General features: G+C 43.8%; 1 protein-coding gene across 1 annotated transcript in view; it reads right to left on the reverse strand.

The window, feature by feature from the left end:
- LOC132585756 (IgGFc-binding protein-like) overlaps window positions 1-14887 on the reverse strand; it is a 78584-nt gene extending 63697 nt beyond the window's left edge. The window contains exons 1-3 of the mRNA XM_060257641.1: window positions 14852-14887; window positions 10781-10864; window positions 10513-10549 (exon numbers count right to left, since the gene is read on the reverse strand). Coding sequence (XP_060113624.1) covers window positions 10513-10549; window positions 10781-10864; window positions 14852-14887 — 157 coding nt within the window. The remainder of the gene's footprint in view (window positions 1-10512; window positions 10550-10780; window positions 10865-14851) is intronic.
- Window positions 14888-17305: the final 2418 nt, after the last annotated feature.

Here is a 17305-nt window from a genome sequence, read left to right on the forward strand (position 1 = left end):
CTACTATTGTCCCCAATTACATTAATGAAGGAAGTTCAGAGAATACGCTTTGACGTTTATGTGATCTTTTTCTTTAGAACACCCAGCATACCATTTGAGCTCTTTATTTTCCCTTCTATGCAATTCAAAGGTATAGGCAGGCTTTCCAACTCTGAACGGTTTTGTTGGGAAAAAAACTTGAGAGGTTGACACAGTGGTGGTCTGTGTAATATGTAAATATGCATTTCTGGGTGTGTGGAGAATGAAGCACTTTTATTAGACTATGAGATAAGGTAACTCTTTCTGCAGTTAAGCAGCTGTTCAGCGAAGAGATCTAAATTGACCATGTTTTACTCAGCCTGGTAAAAATGCCCATGCAAGAACTTCCTGATAATTGACTGTAAGGAAGTCCTTGCGTATTTGTGGAAATTACATGCAGATGGAGAATATGTTGTCTGCAGTTTGTCAGGGTCTGTGGCTCAGTGGTAGAGCATCTGCATGGTTTGCAGAAGATCACAGGTTCAATCTCTAATAGGGTTGCCGATCCCAGGTGGGGGCAGGGGGTCCCCTGGTTTGGAGACCCTCCCCCCACTTCAGGGTTATCAGAAAGTGGAGGGGGGGAATTGTCTGCTGGGCATTCCATTATACCCTATGGAGACCGATTCCCATATATAATGGAGAATTGATGTGTGGCTATCTGGGGCTCTGGATAGGCTGTTTTTTTGAGATAGAGGCACCAAATTTTTTGCATAGCATCCAATGCCTCTCCACAAAACATCCTCTGAGTTTTAAAAGGCTTGGACCAGGGGGTCAAATTCTATGAGCCCCAAAAGAAGGTGCCCCTATCCTTCATTATTTCTAGTGGAGGGAAGGCATTTAAAAGGCATGCAGTCCCTTTAAATGTAATTGCGAGAAATCCCTTTGGAATTCAATCATGCTTGTCACAACCTTGCTCCTGGCTCCACCCCCAAAGTTCCCAGATATTTCTTGAGTCAGACCTGGCCACCCTAATCTCTGGCCTTTCCCATAAAAATGGGTTGCCAGCTCACCTGATGGAGATGGTGATACCCCACCACCAGGTCTCCCCTGCCACCAATCAGCTGGCCCATGGAAGGGGCTTACCAAGAAAGAGTGGAAGGCCCAGGCAATGTGGCATCATGGCAAAATTACTTCCAGTGTGCACAGCAAATGCTGTCATCACACAGCAACATCTGGGTAATACTCTGGTCTTTTGGCAAAAAAAAACTGTGGTAGAAAATATTTTTACCATAGAGCTTTTGCCCAAATACCAGAGTGCATTGAAGACATCACAGCTCGATAACAACACCTCCTGTGAGCACCAGAAGTGGCATCTCCATGTTGCTTGGGCTTTCTTCTCTCTCCTGGTAATCCCCCCCCCAGCCCCCATTGGTTGGCAGGAGGAGGGACCTGGCAGCCCTATAAGAGCTGATGTGAAAGGTCTCTGTCTGACACTGGAGAGCCATTGATAGTTGGAGTAGATAAAACTGATTGTGATAGACCAGTGAGGTCAATTTGAAATGAGTTATGAGGCAGCTTCAAAACTGTGCAAGCCACCTCAGCAGTGGTAGAAAGAGGGGGTATAAATGTTCTAGATAAAAAGGGTTGACCTTTCCCTAACAATCCTACCTAGCGCTGATTGAAGCTGAGCAACCCAAAATAATAAAGGCCTCTCCAGCCACAAGCTCATGGTGGAGAAATTTCAGTAATTTCCTGAGTGCCTCCTTTACCCTTGTGGATCCCCACAACAAGTTAGTGTGGAGTTTGGTTTCATCTGCACTTCACAGATGGTAATATTTGTTTTTCATTCTCAGGGTAGTTGGTTTCTGAGACTGGTTTTTCTTCCTGTTTGGCTGACTCTTCAATCTGCATTCCTCCATGTCAGATGAGAAGTATTTTTCTGTTTCTTTTTCAAAAAATTCAGCAGCAACAAACATAGCACCATTTGTTTGATGAAATGTGGAGGTACAGCAATGCTGGTATCCCTAGTTCTCTCTGTCACCTTGTTTTTTTTAGACTTGCCAACTTTGGTTAGGAAATTCATGGATATTTTTTTGGGGGGTGGGGAGGTGCCAAAGGATGGCAAGTTTTGGAGAGAGGAGGAACTTTAGCAGGGTATAATGTCATCATGTCCACTCTCCAAAGCTTCCATTTTCTTCAGGAGAACTGATATCCGCTTGAGTTCCTGAGTCCGCTTGCGGAGAGGGCGGAATAGAAATTGAATGTAATAAATAAATAAATATCTGTGTTTTAGAGATGAAATTCTGAGAGGTCTCCAGGCCCTACCAGGGGGTTGGCAACCATGTTTTGGAAAGCAAGATCAGTCTTTATAGAGCGCACAATGAGGTCAAACATGAAGCACTGTGTGTTGTGTGTATGTTTACTCCATGGGCACATGGGTCAAAATGACAGCTCCACAGGCCTGTTTTCACTGGTTGAGGGGAGGAGGAGGTTTTTATACCCTGCTTTTCTCTACCCCAAGGAGTCTCAAACCAGCTTACAATTGTCTTCCCTTCCTTTCCCCACAACAGGTACCTTGTTGTAAGGTAGGTGGGGCTGAGAGAGCTCTGAGGGAACTGTGACTGGCCCATGATCAGGCTTTATGTGGTGGAGTGGGGAATCAAACCAGGTTCTCCAGATTAGAGTCCACTACTCTTAACCACCACACCATGCTGTCTGGGAGAACATCATGGACAGGAAAGAGTTAGTTCCTGCCTCTCCATCATAGTCCCAAAATAAACCGATGTCTCATTCTATTTCTTTAAATAAGAATCTGGACATGGTACTACCCCAGTGTAGTATGATCTTGTGTGTTCTCTTGGCAGAGGGCTGCCACATACCCGGGCATACAAATGAATGCACTTGTATGAGGCAAATTTCCCTCATTCATAGAATGTGAGGTAACTGGTCTGTGACCAATTTCGCACTAGAGCTTTAATCCTGGTTTAACTCTGTCCCCAAACTGACTTTCTACACTAAAACCATAGAATCATAGAGTCATAAAGTTGATGTCTCCAATTCTCTGATTCTAGTGTAGAAAGTCAGTTTGGGGATAGAGTTAAACCAGGATTAAAGCTCGAGTATCTGAAAGCCTCTTCAGGTCCAGTTTGTTCCCTTTCCCCTTAAGGGAAGAGTACAACTTGAGATCATTCCTCATCCTCAAAACAGTCTTTAAAAAGGAAAGGATTCAGGGCCTTCCCACCTCAACAGTATCCTGCTGCTCTCTTCATCCTCCTTCATCCTACACATCCCACATTCACAATCGGGTACACAGCAAATGGCAAAGAAAGATGGATGAAGGGATTTGTGGAGCATGTGGCCAATCACCTTTCAGCTCTCTAGCTACTGTTAGGCAGGGCTTTTTTTTGTAGCAGAAACTCCTTTGCATATTAGGCCGCACACCCCTGATGTAGCCAATCCTCCTGGTGCTTACAGTAGGCCCTGTACTCCCTGCAAGTTCTTGGAAGATTGACTATATCAGGCGTGTGGCCTAATATGCAAAAGAGTTCCTGTTACAAAAAAAGTCCTGCTGTTAGGATTGCCAACTCTGGGACTGGAGATTCCTGGAGATTTGGGAGTAGAGCCTGAGGACAATGGTGTTTGGGAGGGGAGGGACATCAGTGGGGTACAATGCCATAGAGTCCATGCTCCAATGCAACCATTTTCTCCAAGGAAACTGATCTCTGAAGTCTGGAGAGCTTTTGGGCCCACTCAGAGGTTGGCAGCTCTAGTTACTGTGGACCCGTGGGCTCTCATCCAAGTCTCTGGTAGCCAGGAGAAAAATTCAAAAGGTCAGAAGATAATTTGAAAGCAAGTCGTTCCTTATTCTGTGTTCTCCAGTATTGATTAAAAAGAAATTATGGGGAATGCCAATGTTTTATCAGCTGGAATAGTCGCTGGGTAAATTTACATTTTGAGATTCTGCCCCCTCGTCTCAACCCATAGACTTCCCACTCAACTATCATGCAAATATTTGTGCAAAATAAATGAGTTCCATATGGGAGGCACTTCTGTTTATGGCAAGCTCTTCAGGGATATTGACAGAGGCCTTTTACAATGAGGGTAGAGCTCACTTTGCCCAAATACCCTTGTCAGATGGTTAGAGCGAGAGGCTGATCTTGGCTAGGCAAAAGAAGAATTCATTCAACAAGTGATTGCTGTAAGGGCTGAATGAAACGCGATCTCAGCAAACATGACTTCCAAACCAAGATAACAGGAATTGGGGGGAGGGGAATTAAGAACAAACAGACTTAAACCTTCCTGTGCCCACTGGCTTTAACCTTCAGATTTTACATATCAGGCCATTTTCAAAGCCCCCGCACGCTCCCCAAACAGTTAATTTCTAATCTCAGAGGTTGGAAAAAATTCCTTTAAATTATGGCCAAACTAGATGTCATGTTTTCTTGAGGTCCTGAACATCTCTGGACCTCTGTGAGATCTTGGCCTAACCTCACTGTCGCAAAGATAAAATGGGGAGGGGGACCATATATACTTCCCCCCCAAGCTTCTTGTGGGAAGGATATGTGCAGGGCTTTTTTTGTAGCAGGAACTCCTTTGCATATTAGGCCACACCCCTCTTATGTAGCCAATCCTCCTGGAGCTTACAGTAGGCCTTGTACTAAGAGCCCTGTAAGCTCTTGGAGGATTGGCTCTATCAGGGGTGCGTGTTAGAGAATTTGCACGCAGCAGAAGAGCTGAAGGAGAGGGACAGGCAAACACAGGAATTAAGAGACAAGAGAGATAACTGTATTCAATGGTAGAATATATTTACCAGGATAGTATCCAATATTCAGAGTCGTTGCCAGGCCAAGGTCATACACAGTAATCAGTACACACTTCAGTAGATAACAGTATACACCAGTAAGTATACACAGCACAATCCAAGCACAGTAGCATAGGATCCAACACCAGCAGTGTTTGCTGCCACCCAGACAGTGAGTCTCACAGTACCCACAATCCTTACAGGCAGACAGAGCAAGTTCACTGAGCTTCCCTAAATACACACATCCAATCATGCAAGCTCACCAGAGGTTGCATCAGCTCTGTGAGTCAGCACAAAGCCTAATTTCAGGTGAGGTCATTCCACCTTACCTCAGTAACAGGTAACAGCTGGGCCATGATGCAGCATGACTCAGCATGACATTGCAGAAACAACATTTACTATTACTAAGATGGAGTCAGTCAGCCATTTTAGGACTGAGTTCCAACAGTGCGTGGCCTAATATGCAAAGGAGTTCCTGCAACAACAACAAAAGACCTGTATGAAATAATGGATACTGTACTTTAAGGTGTTCAGTGCCATTTCCATGCAGTAGTCTTCATAATTACCCTGTGAATCAGTTCAGATCTGGGATCTGAGCTACCACTAAGGGTTGCTAGGGCTGTCAAGCCCCCGGGCCGGGTGGGGGTTCTCCTGCCCTGGAGGTTCCCAACCTGCTGGCCCACATTGGGCTGGCAGGGGGAACCTCCCCTGACATCGCTGGTGTGATTATGTCACCTGGAAGTGACATCATCGCGCTAGCGATGTTGCGCGGCAGCTCTAGGCATTTCTGGGAAAACTCTATGGTTTTCCCAGACACTTTAGCAATTTGGGAGGGAAAACTCTAAGGTACAATAGGTGCCATAGAGTTTTGCCCTCCCAAATTGCTAGAGCATTTGGGAAAACCATAGAGAAGGGGTGGCCAACGGTAGCTCTCCAGATGTTTTTTTGCCTACAACTCCATCAGCCCCAGCCATCAGCCATGCTGGGGCTGATGGGAGTTGTAGGCAAAAAAAAATCAGGAGAGCTACCATTGGCCACCCCTGCCATAGAGTTTTCCCAAAAACGCCTAGAGCAGCCGCTCACGACATTGCCGGCACAATGACGTCATTTCTGAGTGATGTCATTGCATTGCGTGCATGCTTTGTATGAGCATGAAAGTCCCCCACCAGAGGATGCAGGGTTGCCAACTCCAGAATGGGAAATTCCTGGAGAAATGGGGGCAGATCCTGAAGAGGGAGGTCAGCAAGGATGTGATGCCAGGAAATCCACCTTCCAAAGCTGCCGTTTTCTTCAGAGGAACTGATCTCTACAAGTTGGAGACAATACTCCCTCTAAGCTGTGGAGTCTTGTGAGCTAAAATTCTACTTTGTGAGCTACTGGCATTAAAGTTGTGAGCCACTGCATAAATTTGCTTGCTTTAGGGCCATTTTTCCTGAGCTAAGACAAAAATGTGTGAGCCGGATGCTTAAAAACTGTGAGCTTGCTCACACTAACTCAGTTTAGAGGGAACACTGGTTGGAGATCAGTTCTGATTCCAGGAGAACTCCAAACACCACCCCTGTTCCAGCTAGATTTTATCTGAAGACATTTTGAAATTCTTCCTTGGGGAGAAATACACAAGTTTTGGGAGGAAGCATAAAGATTTAGTAAGATGAGCTAATTTTTTCATAGATGCAACACCTCCCTACCTTTTTCCTATGGTGCAAAAACAGATATTAATAGTAACCCCCATGATGTGGGGAGCTCTGCTTTTTGAAGGTCAGAAATCTCTATAGAGCTCCACCCATCAGTGAGGTGAGAGTAAGAAGACCTCACCCCCAGTCCCCTGCTTGGGTGAACAGAACAGGGCAACTGTTCAAAGAGGCTACTGGGTAAGGTTGTGACTCTTCACAGATCACTGTGTCCTTGCCCTGTGCCAGATGTCGTCTGTTGAGGCACCAGTAGGATGTCATATTTCCATGAATCATAAAGGAATTTAAACAGCCATAGACTAATCACTCGACTTTCACTGACTGTAGCAATTGCTTACCACCTCCCTGCACCACATCTGCTTTCTATCCTTGGCAATGCATGTGGAACAGAAACTCAGTATAAATGAAAATTTAGTGATTGAGGAGAAGCAGCCATCTGTCATCTCCAGCCAGGTCCAGCATTACCCCGCTCTTTGAAGCCTGTTAGAAATCTGGGTAAGGGTTGGGTGATGGTGGAGCCATCCTGAGTAGGAAAGAGAAAGCAAAATGCCTCTTGTAAGAAGGCTGAACTCTGAGAGGCTTTGGTGAAAATAGCAATGGAAACAAATTGCACCAAATCACAAACCAAACAATATATTCTTATCAAAATAATACAGCATCACAATATTGTGTCAAAATTCAGGTAGAATTCACAATTACAATTGTAGTTACAATTGCTTACAGTGAAAGAACATAAGAGCCCTGTGGCGCAGAGTGGTAAAGCTGCCGTACTGTAATCCTAAACTCTGCTCACAACCTGAGTTCGATCCCGGTGAAAGCTCGGTTCAGGTAGCTGGCTCAAGGTTGACTCAGCCTTCCATCCTTCTGAGGTCGGTAAAATGAGTACTCAGATTGCTGGGGGGAAAGTGTAGATGACTGGGGAAGGCAATGGCAAACCACCCTGTAGAAAGTCTGCCGTGAAAATATTGTGAAAGCAGTGTCACCCCAGAGTCGTATGTGACTGGTGCTTGCTTTACCTTTACAGTGAAAGAGCTTTGCAGCCTATGAATTTAAAGAGATATTTAAAGAGACATTGGCACAGAGTCCTGGAAGTTTGGCTTTTGTAGTTGTAGCCCCACTGATGGACCCCCTGATGGCTCCTGGGGGGTTTTTGGCCACTGTGTGACACAGAGGCCGTTTTCCCACTTACCTTACCCCGGAGCGATGTCCCTCTTCACTGCGCTGCGTCTGCGCGGATTTCGCACAAACTGCTGCGCAGCACCAGGAAGAGCCGCGTAGTCCCGGGGCTTTTGTGTCGCAAATGTAAACCGCCAAAAAGCAGGTTTACATTTGCGACACAAAAGCCCCGGGACTACGTGGCTCTTCCTGGTGCTGTGCAGCAGTTTGTGCGAAATCCGCGCAGACGCAGCGCAGTGAAGAGGGACGTCGCTCCGGGGTAAGGTAAGTGGGAAAACGGCCAGAGTGTTGGTCTGGATGGGCCATTGGCATGATCCAACATGGTTTCTCTTATGTTATTATGTGACTTCTACATGAATTTTGACACTATATTCTTCTAAGAAGGCAGCTTCTAATCTTGGGTGTCTACATTCTTTTTTAAATAATGTGCTTCCTGATGTATTAGGGGAATCTTTTTAACAGATAGCCAATTAAGAATGAAGTGCTAAAATATATCTAATGAACTATCGATTTTTTATGATGAAAGATTTGGCATAGGACCTCTAACAGCTATGAATTTTTACCAGCTTTTCAAAAACAACCAGCTCTTTGTAAGTATGTAAAACAATTTATCGACTAACCTCAGCCTCACTTGTCAATGTCTCGATCTGAATCTTGTGTTTATCTTCTACATTCCAGGTTGATTTTCATGAATAATTTTGGGAGAATTTTGTGCAGCAGTTTTGTTGTTTGTTGTAGCTTGTGAGCAGAATTTTAAAATGAATTTTCCAGACCTTGCATACTTTTTAAAGGCAGGGTCTGATTGGTTTAAATAAAGATATAAGCATATGCATGGCTAGTGGCAAATAGGAACACACAAAGCTACCTTATATTGAATCTGACCATTGGTCTATCGAGGTTAATATTGTCTATTCAACTGGCAGCAGCTCTCCATAGTTTCATGTGGAAGTCATTCATATCACCTGCTACCTAACATGCCTAGAAAATATTCTCTATTCTTAACTTGAGAAGCCAGGGATTGAACCTGGGACTTTCCGCACACCAAGCAGGTGTTTTACCACTAAACCAGGGTGTCTCCCACATATCCATGTGAAACGGCCTTCAACTTTTTGTACCACAGCTTTTCCTGGGGACTGAAGACTGAAGAACTGGGACGGTGGTATGTTTCTGTACTGCTTGCTTGGTCTCTGCCTGTAATATTCCCACTCTGCCATGGAGGTTTGCTGGGTGACTTTGATCCAGGCACAGTCTCTCAGCCTAACCTGCTTCACAGGGTTTTTGTGAGACTAAAACAGAAGAGACAACAATGATGGACACCACTCTGGGTCCCTACTTGGAAGAAAGGCAAGGTATTGATGAAGTAAATACAATAAATAAATAAATCTTTTAGATTCAGGGATTTTGGAGGGGAAAACAACTAAAACATTGATTTTTATTTGGATGTTGGTGTTTAATATTATTGCCTTGAAACTCATCAGCAAGAGTCAAAGGGCCTTTCCACACTATAATACTGGCTCAACCCTGCCCCCGAACTGACATTGTACACTACAATAGCGTTCAACCCTGTTTTTAATCTCAGAGGTTTTTTTGTTTCCACATTGAGTTGAGGTCACTTCGGTTTTCCCCACAGTTGTCCCAGGGTATATGGGTGCTTTAATAACCAGAGATAAATGCAAAGTAAATGGCCACCAGTCAAACTCAGAGAAAACCTGGGTTGAGGTCCAAATGTGGAAAGGGCCAAAGAAACTCTAAAAGAATTTCTCAGAGCTGAATTTCAAAAGTAGAATCTAGAAATATTCTCTATTCCTAAAGTCAACCCAAATTATGAAATACTGCCAAATTAAAAAGAAGAGATGGTTTTTAATATTCTGGTTTATACTACCTTAAGGAGCCTCAAAGAGACTTACAATCGTATTCCCTTCCTCTCCCCATGACAATCACTTTCTGAGGTAGGTCAGGCTGAGAGAGTTCAGAGAGAATAGTGACTGGCCCAAGGTCACCCAGAAGGCTTCATGTGGAGGAGGAGTGGAGAATCAACCCTGGTGCTCCAGATTAGAGCCCATTATTCATAACTAGTACACCATGCTGGCTCTGCACATTTTGATCTCTTGTTTTGGGAAAAACAATAGATCATTTAAAGAGCAGATGCTGGCAGTGTGTCCCTTGAAACCTGTTTCCCTACTAATGGTTTCTTTAGCACACTTTGGTGTAACTGACTGTAACAAAGAGTAACATTGTGTTTTTTATTTCCATAATTCTCACAAATCTTAAGAGCAAGTGTGCCCCTACCCCCCCCCCCCCAAATCATGTATAGCAGGGGTGGCCATAGAGTTTTGCCCTCCCAAATTGCTAGAGTATTTGGGAAAACCATAGAGAAGGGGTGGCCAATGGTAGCTCTCCAGATGTTTTTTGCCTACAACTCCCATGAGCCCCAGCCATCAGCCATGCTGGCTGGGGCTGATGGGAGTTGTAGGCAAAAAACACCTGGAGAGCTACCATAGGCCACCCCTAAACTGTATAGAAAGAATTTACTCCAAGAGAGTATCTTGATCAAGGTTGCCTAAATATCCTCTATGGAGAATGAAATTGATCCTACATTGAATCCAAATGGTTTCTCACTGAGGTTTCCACCCGTTCTAGCCATAAGAGCATGGCACATTTCTTTGTTTTAGGGAAGGGGCTCAAATAAGTATGAAATCAAGCCAATAAAAAGATGTCACTCTGGAATAGTTCTGCAAACAGGCTTTAGTGATTCTTGAGAAGGGCAGGAGTCCCACAGTTTTATTGGAAATTAGAGTATAATTGATGGTTGGCTAAACTGTATTAAGTATGACACAGAAAACACTCAACGTTGTGCTCAAGAGTATAAATGTAAACAGTTCTTACCAATGCTGAGCAATGGGGTCTTAGTTTGTAGGCACCACTGGAAGACAAAACATGAGGAAAAAATTATGAGGGAATGTGTACCTCAGCAAGACCCTCCCTAATACTGTTCTAGAACTAGGTTAAAAGTACAATTGCTTAGCTTAAAAATATTTAGACATGCCCTTTGAATCTATTCATTTATTATTTCTAAAGAATTCTCATTAATGGCATGGTGCCAAATTCTGCTTGAGGTATATCTGAAGCAATTCAAGCACCTACACTAACCTACGTTCTCCCTTGTCACAACAGCTGCATCAAAGGAACATTCATCTGTCAGGTTCTGTGCATCTCTCATCAACTCAACCTCTTTGATCTGAAACAAATAAGGACTTTATTGAAAAGATACATGTTCACAGCAAAATGTTTCTTGTTAGAACTGACCTCATATGGTAGGGCCAAAAACTTATACTCTTGGTATGGCAGTTAATGACATCAGCAACCTGCGCAAAAGAGGCAGCAAAGCATTTGAATTATGTGCTCAATCCCACCCACCACCCACCACTAGGTGTCTTTTTTTGAAAATAAAACTTCAAGCTGTTCTTTCCAGCAGTACAGGTGTGCTTCAAAGCCAAGAGAGAAAGGCAGGCTGTGAAGTCAGAGGAGTCTTTGGTCTACCAAGCACTGATGACCCTAGAGATGTTTCCTCCTTCCTTCCTCCCCACTGGACAGCTCCAGGTGATCAGTGGAACTCCTGCTGAAGTTCCAGGCCCAGACATGGCAAACTCAACACTGCAATGGCTCCCCTTTTTATTACATAATACCTCAGTCTATCTGGGGGTAGGGTTACTAACTATCACTTGCGTTTTTTTGAAATTCATCTCCAGGCTACAGAGGTCAGTTCTCCTGATGAACATGGCAGGTTCGGAGAGCAGACACTATGGCATCATACTCCTTCTCAGCTTCCTCACCTCCACAAAATCTGCCCTTTCCAAACACTGCCTCCAAATCTTCCAAGCCAGGATTGGCAGTCCTCTGGGACTGCAAAACCAAGGAAATAGGAGGGAACAAGAGAAAACCTGCAATATTCACAGGGGATCGCTTCTCCATCTGACTATTCTCTGTCCCATCACCACTACTGCAGCTTCCCCCATCTCCCCCAACTTTGCAGAAATGTTTCTGCTAGCCCCGAATCTGCAGATTTAGATACCCACAGATGGGGGCAAGGGTTTCCACTCATGGCTATTAGTATATAGATCCTTTTCACATAATGCAAAGCAAGTGTTATGTGAGAACATAAGCCTGGAACAGAGGACAAAACAAATACAGATTTCCACAGACTGCAGGAATGATAGTAGAGAGGTGGCTTTCTGCACATTGGAATCTGGGTTAGGTTTGCAAAAATTGCTGAGTGGAGCGACATCTACTGGTTGGATTTGATATTGGCTGTGATTAGCTTCTCTCTCACACATGCTCTGTCTCTTTTTTGATTTCTGTCACTTTTTTTCCAGCCTCAGATTAATCCTACCTCACCAAGCTGCTGCTATATGGAACAGAAATAGCATACAACAATTAATGAACTATTAAAAACCCAGTGAGGATGTAAATACCACCTGAAGCATATCATGCCTTAAAAGGAGTACCTGAAACAAATTTTGAGTCCAGTGGCACCTTTCAGAAAAACAAAAGTTTGTTCAAGGTATGAGCTTTCGTGTTCAGGCACACTTCCTCAAATACATAGAAATGGAAATTAACAGTTCAGGTATATATACAGGCAGAAGCCTCTGCATAGGCGAACAGTAAATTAGCATACAACTTAATGAAGATGTTTTGACATATACAAAGGCCAAACAACAATAACAGGCTAAGTTTATAGGTCACATTGTGTTTGGATTTAATTACAGGGGGGAAAAGAGTGAAGCAATTAATACACCAAAGTAGGAGACTATTATGTAAAAGTGTCCTTCTTAATTGTTAGGAGTAATTGAGAGTGTTGCTATCTGAAAGCTTTCTTGGACTGGAAACAGACACTGAAAATTAGTTCAAACATCCAACACCTTAATAAAAAGGCTTAGACAGAGAGCCAGTTTGGTGTAGTGGTTAAGTGTGTGGACTCTTACCTGGGAGAACCAGGTTTGATTCCCCACTCCTCCACTTGCAGCTGCTGGAATGGCCCTGGGTCAGCCGTGGCTCTCATAGAAGTTGTCCTTGAAAGAGCAGCTTCTGTGAGAGCTCTCTCAGCCCTACCTACCTCACAGGTTGTCTGTTGTGGGGAAAGAAGATAAAAGGAGATTGTAAGCTGCTCTGAGACTCTGATTCAGAGAGAAGTGTGGGGTATAAATCTGTGATCTTCTTCTTCTATAAAGAAATGGTTTCTGATGCCTAAAAGATAGTAGAGTAGGTGTCCATTGAGCCTCAAGGGGAAGTGCATTCCACAGGCAAAAGGCCAATACTGAAAAAGCCTTGTCTCCCACTGAAGTCAAGGGCACAGAGAGCAGGTTGCATGAGGAAGATCTCATGCATACCCGCCGCACAATGAATTGCATAAATTCCTCAACAGAGAATTGGATGATGTGGTGAGATATTTATGGCGACTCCGCACTTTATCTTCTATGTCCAATAATAGCAGTGGGCTCATGACCTAAGTGGGGAATACGATCTCAGTTTGGAAGGGAAATACAAGCTGTGTCACAGGAATAAGGGGGGAAATGTAAGTAAATATTAGCCTGGTTTTATGGTGACTGGCTTTATTTTGGATTTTCATGAAAGCAAAACCAGGAAGGAGCTGGAGCATTATGCGTGAAACATTGTGTAAATATTGACCAGTGCGCTAACCCAAATAGGGACAGAATTGAATATTCTTTCCTTAAGCAATGAAATAACAAATGTACATTCTGAGGAACTGGAGGGAAATGACTACGAATTAAGAAGGTCCTCAGATATAAAAGTTTAGAACGATAAAGATGCTATCGTCATCCTTCAGTAGTTCCCCTTTGATTTAACAAAAGTGCGAGTTAATAAATATCCCTTTATTTGATTTTCTCACAAAGATGAGAAAGAGAGTGTGAGTTTTGGAAGATATCTGAAATGCACAAGATGGGGACAATCTAAAGAGGAAGCAGGAAGAGCCCTTGTTGGGTGATAAGTACCCTTCACACACACATTTAGAAAAGCTCTTTTGCTTTTAAAACAAAGGATTACACTCAAGTAGAAAGTTGTAATGAGGCCATTAAGTCCAACTATTTCTGCAAGTATGTGTGCATGGGTGTGTGAAAGGCCATTAAGTCACTTCTGACTTAACGCGACCTTATGAATGAATGACCTCCAAAACGTCCCATTGGTAATAGCCTCGCCCTGGTCTTGCAAACAGAGAGCCATGGCTTCCTTTATTGAATCAATTCATCTAGGGCTTTTTTGGTAGAGAAAGCCCAGCAGTAACTAATTTGCATATTAGGCCACACCTTCTAACACCACCATGGTTTCACATGGGGCTTTTTGTGGGGAAAGCCAGCAGGAACTCATTTGCATGTTAGGTCACACCCCTGAAACCAAGCCAGCCGGAACTGCGTTCCTGTGCGTTCCTGCTTAACACACACACACACATTGCCACACACCCCTGACATCACCGGAAGGTGTACTAAATTATATCAGTTCAGCCTTTACCTTAGAATGCTTTTTGAATTATAATTGTCATAATGAAACCTTACTCCCATCATACTTTTTAAATTACTTTACTGGCCACAGTGGCATGATGAAGATTTCCATCTGTCTGCTTTATATGTTTTTGGTTATTTCCCCATTTTTGTGGGGGGAAATATTAGAAAGTCTGTCAAATCTTAAAGGTAAAAGATAAAGGAAGTCCCCTGTGCAAGGACTGAGTTGTTACCGACCCTTAGGGTGATGTCATATCACAACATTTTCTTGGCAGACTTTTTACGGGGTGGTTTGCCATTGCCTTCCCCAGTCATCTACACTTTCCCCCCAGCAAGCTGGGTGCTCATTTTACTGACCTCGGAAGGATGGCAGGCTGAGTCAACCTTGAGCTGGCTACCTGAACCCAGCTTCTGCCAGGATCAAACTCAGGTTGTGAGTGTCAAATCTTAGAGTTCAGCAAAATTCTCCCAGGGGATTTGAACAATGGTGTCCAGAAGCAAGTATTGGGGGGAGGGTTAAGAAAGAAAGAGCACAATAAAATGTAGAGGTCCTGTGAGCTCCTGCCCAAAATGAGGCCTAGGTATCTGAAACAAAACTTGGTTGGTCTTAAGGTGCCACCGGACTCAAATTTTGTTCAGCTGTAAGCACTGTAAGCACTGTATTTAAATGATATTAACCACAAAGCAGCCATGCTGTGCCGAGCTTGTACCTCTTTATAGGATTTGTGGGAACAGCGGTGCCACATGTTTTAAACACAAAGAGAATTAATTTTCACCCACTGTGCTTCCTAAACCTCAGAATATCTTTTATTGCAAGTACAAACGGAATAGTAATAGATACAGTAAAAAATATCAGAACCACAAATACCAAAGGTAATATCGTAGTAAAGCTCAATATATTGACCCAGATAGCTATAAATGTGACAATTTTTCTCCAGTTTAATATTCTCCCGTGGTTTTATTGTATTCTAGTACACAATAAAAGGCCTCCGTCTTTTACTAAAGGCTGTCTGCATGAGCATTCTCTTTCACTGAGTGGTCTATACATTGCAATCTTGCCCATCAACACAATGAATTAACATGTTTCTGAACAATGTATCTGAAGATGCGTGCATACAGAATTAAAATTTGTTGGTCTTAAAGGTGCTACTGGACTCAAACTTTGTTCTGTAACATTTCCAAGGACAACTTTCTACTGAGGGTACTGTCTTCTGTTTCAAAAAAAAAAAAAAAATTCCAGAACCTCAGAATATTATTAATGGTTTGGTCAGCCCTTAGTCCCATTGCTTGAAAAGGGTTGTGTCTTCCAGGGCTTTTTTTGTAGAAGAAGCCCAGCAGGAGCTGTCCCATGCCTTCCCCAGTGCACCCGTTGCAGCAGGCAGCCTGGGAAGGCTGAACCCAGTGGGGAGATGTTTACAGATGCTTCTCCTCACCTTTCCCAGCTTGGCAGCTGGAGCCCTGGCCTACCTGGGTGGAGCTCCGCTCCTGTGTGCTCCTGCCCCAAAAAAGCCCTGTTCTGTCATCTATTAATTTTGGAGAAATGAATCCCCAAGGATCAATTTGAAGACATCTGTGCAATCCCATATCTTGAAGTTCTCCTGCCAAAGATCACTACCACTTGGCTTATCAGAATTTTTAATAAGCTGATCCTCCCCGCAATAACTCATCAACAACAGTTTTCTTAGTCCAACTGCATCAAGACAGAGTAGGATCATATCAGCTGATTTTAAAGAAGTACAGCTAATTTTTGACACCAGCCACAAAGAGTGGATAAAGCTTTCATCCTTTATTTGGAATCATAGAATCACAGAGTTAGAAGGGGCCAAACAGGCCATCTAGTCCAACCCCCTGCTCAATGCAGGATCAGTCTAGAGCGTCCCTGACAGGTGTTAGTCTGTCCACACAAGTGTTTGTCCAGCTGCTTCTCAGATGTCATCCATATAAAGCAGTGAAATTCATGTCCTATTCAACTCCCTGATAAACCCAATATTCTCAGTGATCTCACCTCTACAGGCTGTTCAAACTAGAACGGAGAGTTCTAAAAGATAGAGGGATCAGCTGGCTGAGCAGTTAGCAACAATTTTTATTCCCAGAGTGGCACCCATTTGAATCTGTGGGGGTCATAGAAAGATACCTCACCTTTGTAACTCATTCACAATGTGAAACATTTAAATGTTATATGGATTTAAAGAATGTGAGAAAGAGCAGATGGAGAGGAGGCACAGTGGATGTGGGAATTTACGCAGATCATGAGAGGGAGGGCATGAAGAGATGAGCCAGCACTCAATTCTCATAGACCTTTCTTCCATGCCCAGGGTAATACCAATTGCCACTTTGGGTTCAGTAAGGAATTTTCCTCCAGGCCACATTGACCAGGTATCCTCAAGGTATTTAGCATTCCTCTGGGCATAGAGCAGGTGGCACTAGAGAAGTGTGTGTGTGTGTGGGGGGGGTAGTTGTAAATTTCCTGAGTAGTGCAGGGGGCTTGACTAGATGAGCTTTGATGCCCCTTCCAGCTCTGTGTTTCTGCGAGTCATCAGAAATCTGCACTGAGAATGGGCATGTGCAGTCAGCTTTTTTACATAACTGAGGACATACACAAATGGTTTGGACACAAGCAATTTCTTGCATGTACAGCTGTGCTGATTGCAAGTTGTAGACAGCAGGTGAACAGAACACCTGGAAGGTCGATGAAAGCTGCTCTTAGTCACAGCAGCTGTGCTCCTCCACCACTTTCTTATGTTCCCCTCTCTCAGAGAGACAGAGACTTCTTGACTGTCCCCCCACCCTTTGCTCCGCATGCTGTGTTAGGGAAGGGGAGAGAAAAAAGGAAAAGGGCAGCAGCCAGGCTACTGTTTGTTCATAGTGGTGGTGAGCAAAGGGGACAGATTGTGGGCCTCCAATGGAGGGGTGGGGTTGAAAGGATGGGCCTGGTTCCCCCAGTCCTGTCTTAGAATTCTTAAGAAATAAGACAGCAAACTAGCTTAATATAAAAGCCACACGGAAATAAACATCAGATGTTTGAGAGCCACAGGACATGAATGTCAGATGTGGAAGGAAGGAAGGAAGGAAGGAAGGAAGGAAGGAAGGAAGGAAGGAAGGAAGGAAGGAAGGAAGGAAGGAAGGAAGGAAGGAAGGAAGGAAGGAAGGAAGGAAGGAAGATG

This window comes from Heteronotia binoei, chromosome 17 (assembly GCF_032191835.1).
Source record: "Heteronotia binoei isolate CCM8104 ecotype False Entrance Well chromosome 17, APGP_CSIRO_Hbin_v1, whole genome shotgun sequence".
Classification (NCBI taxonomy): domain Eukaryota; kingdom Metazoa; phylum Chordata; class Lepidosauria; order Squamata; family Gekkonidae; genus Heteronotia; species Heteronotia binoei.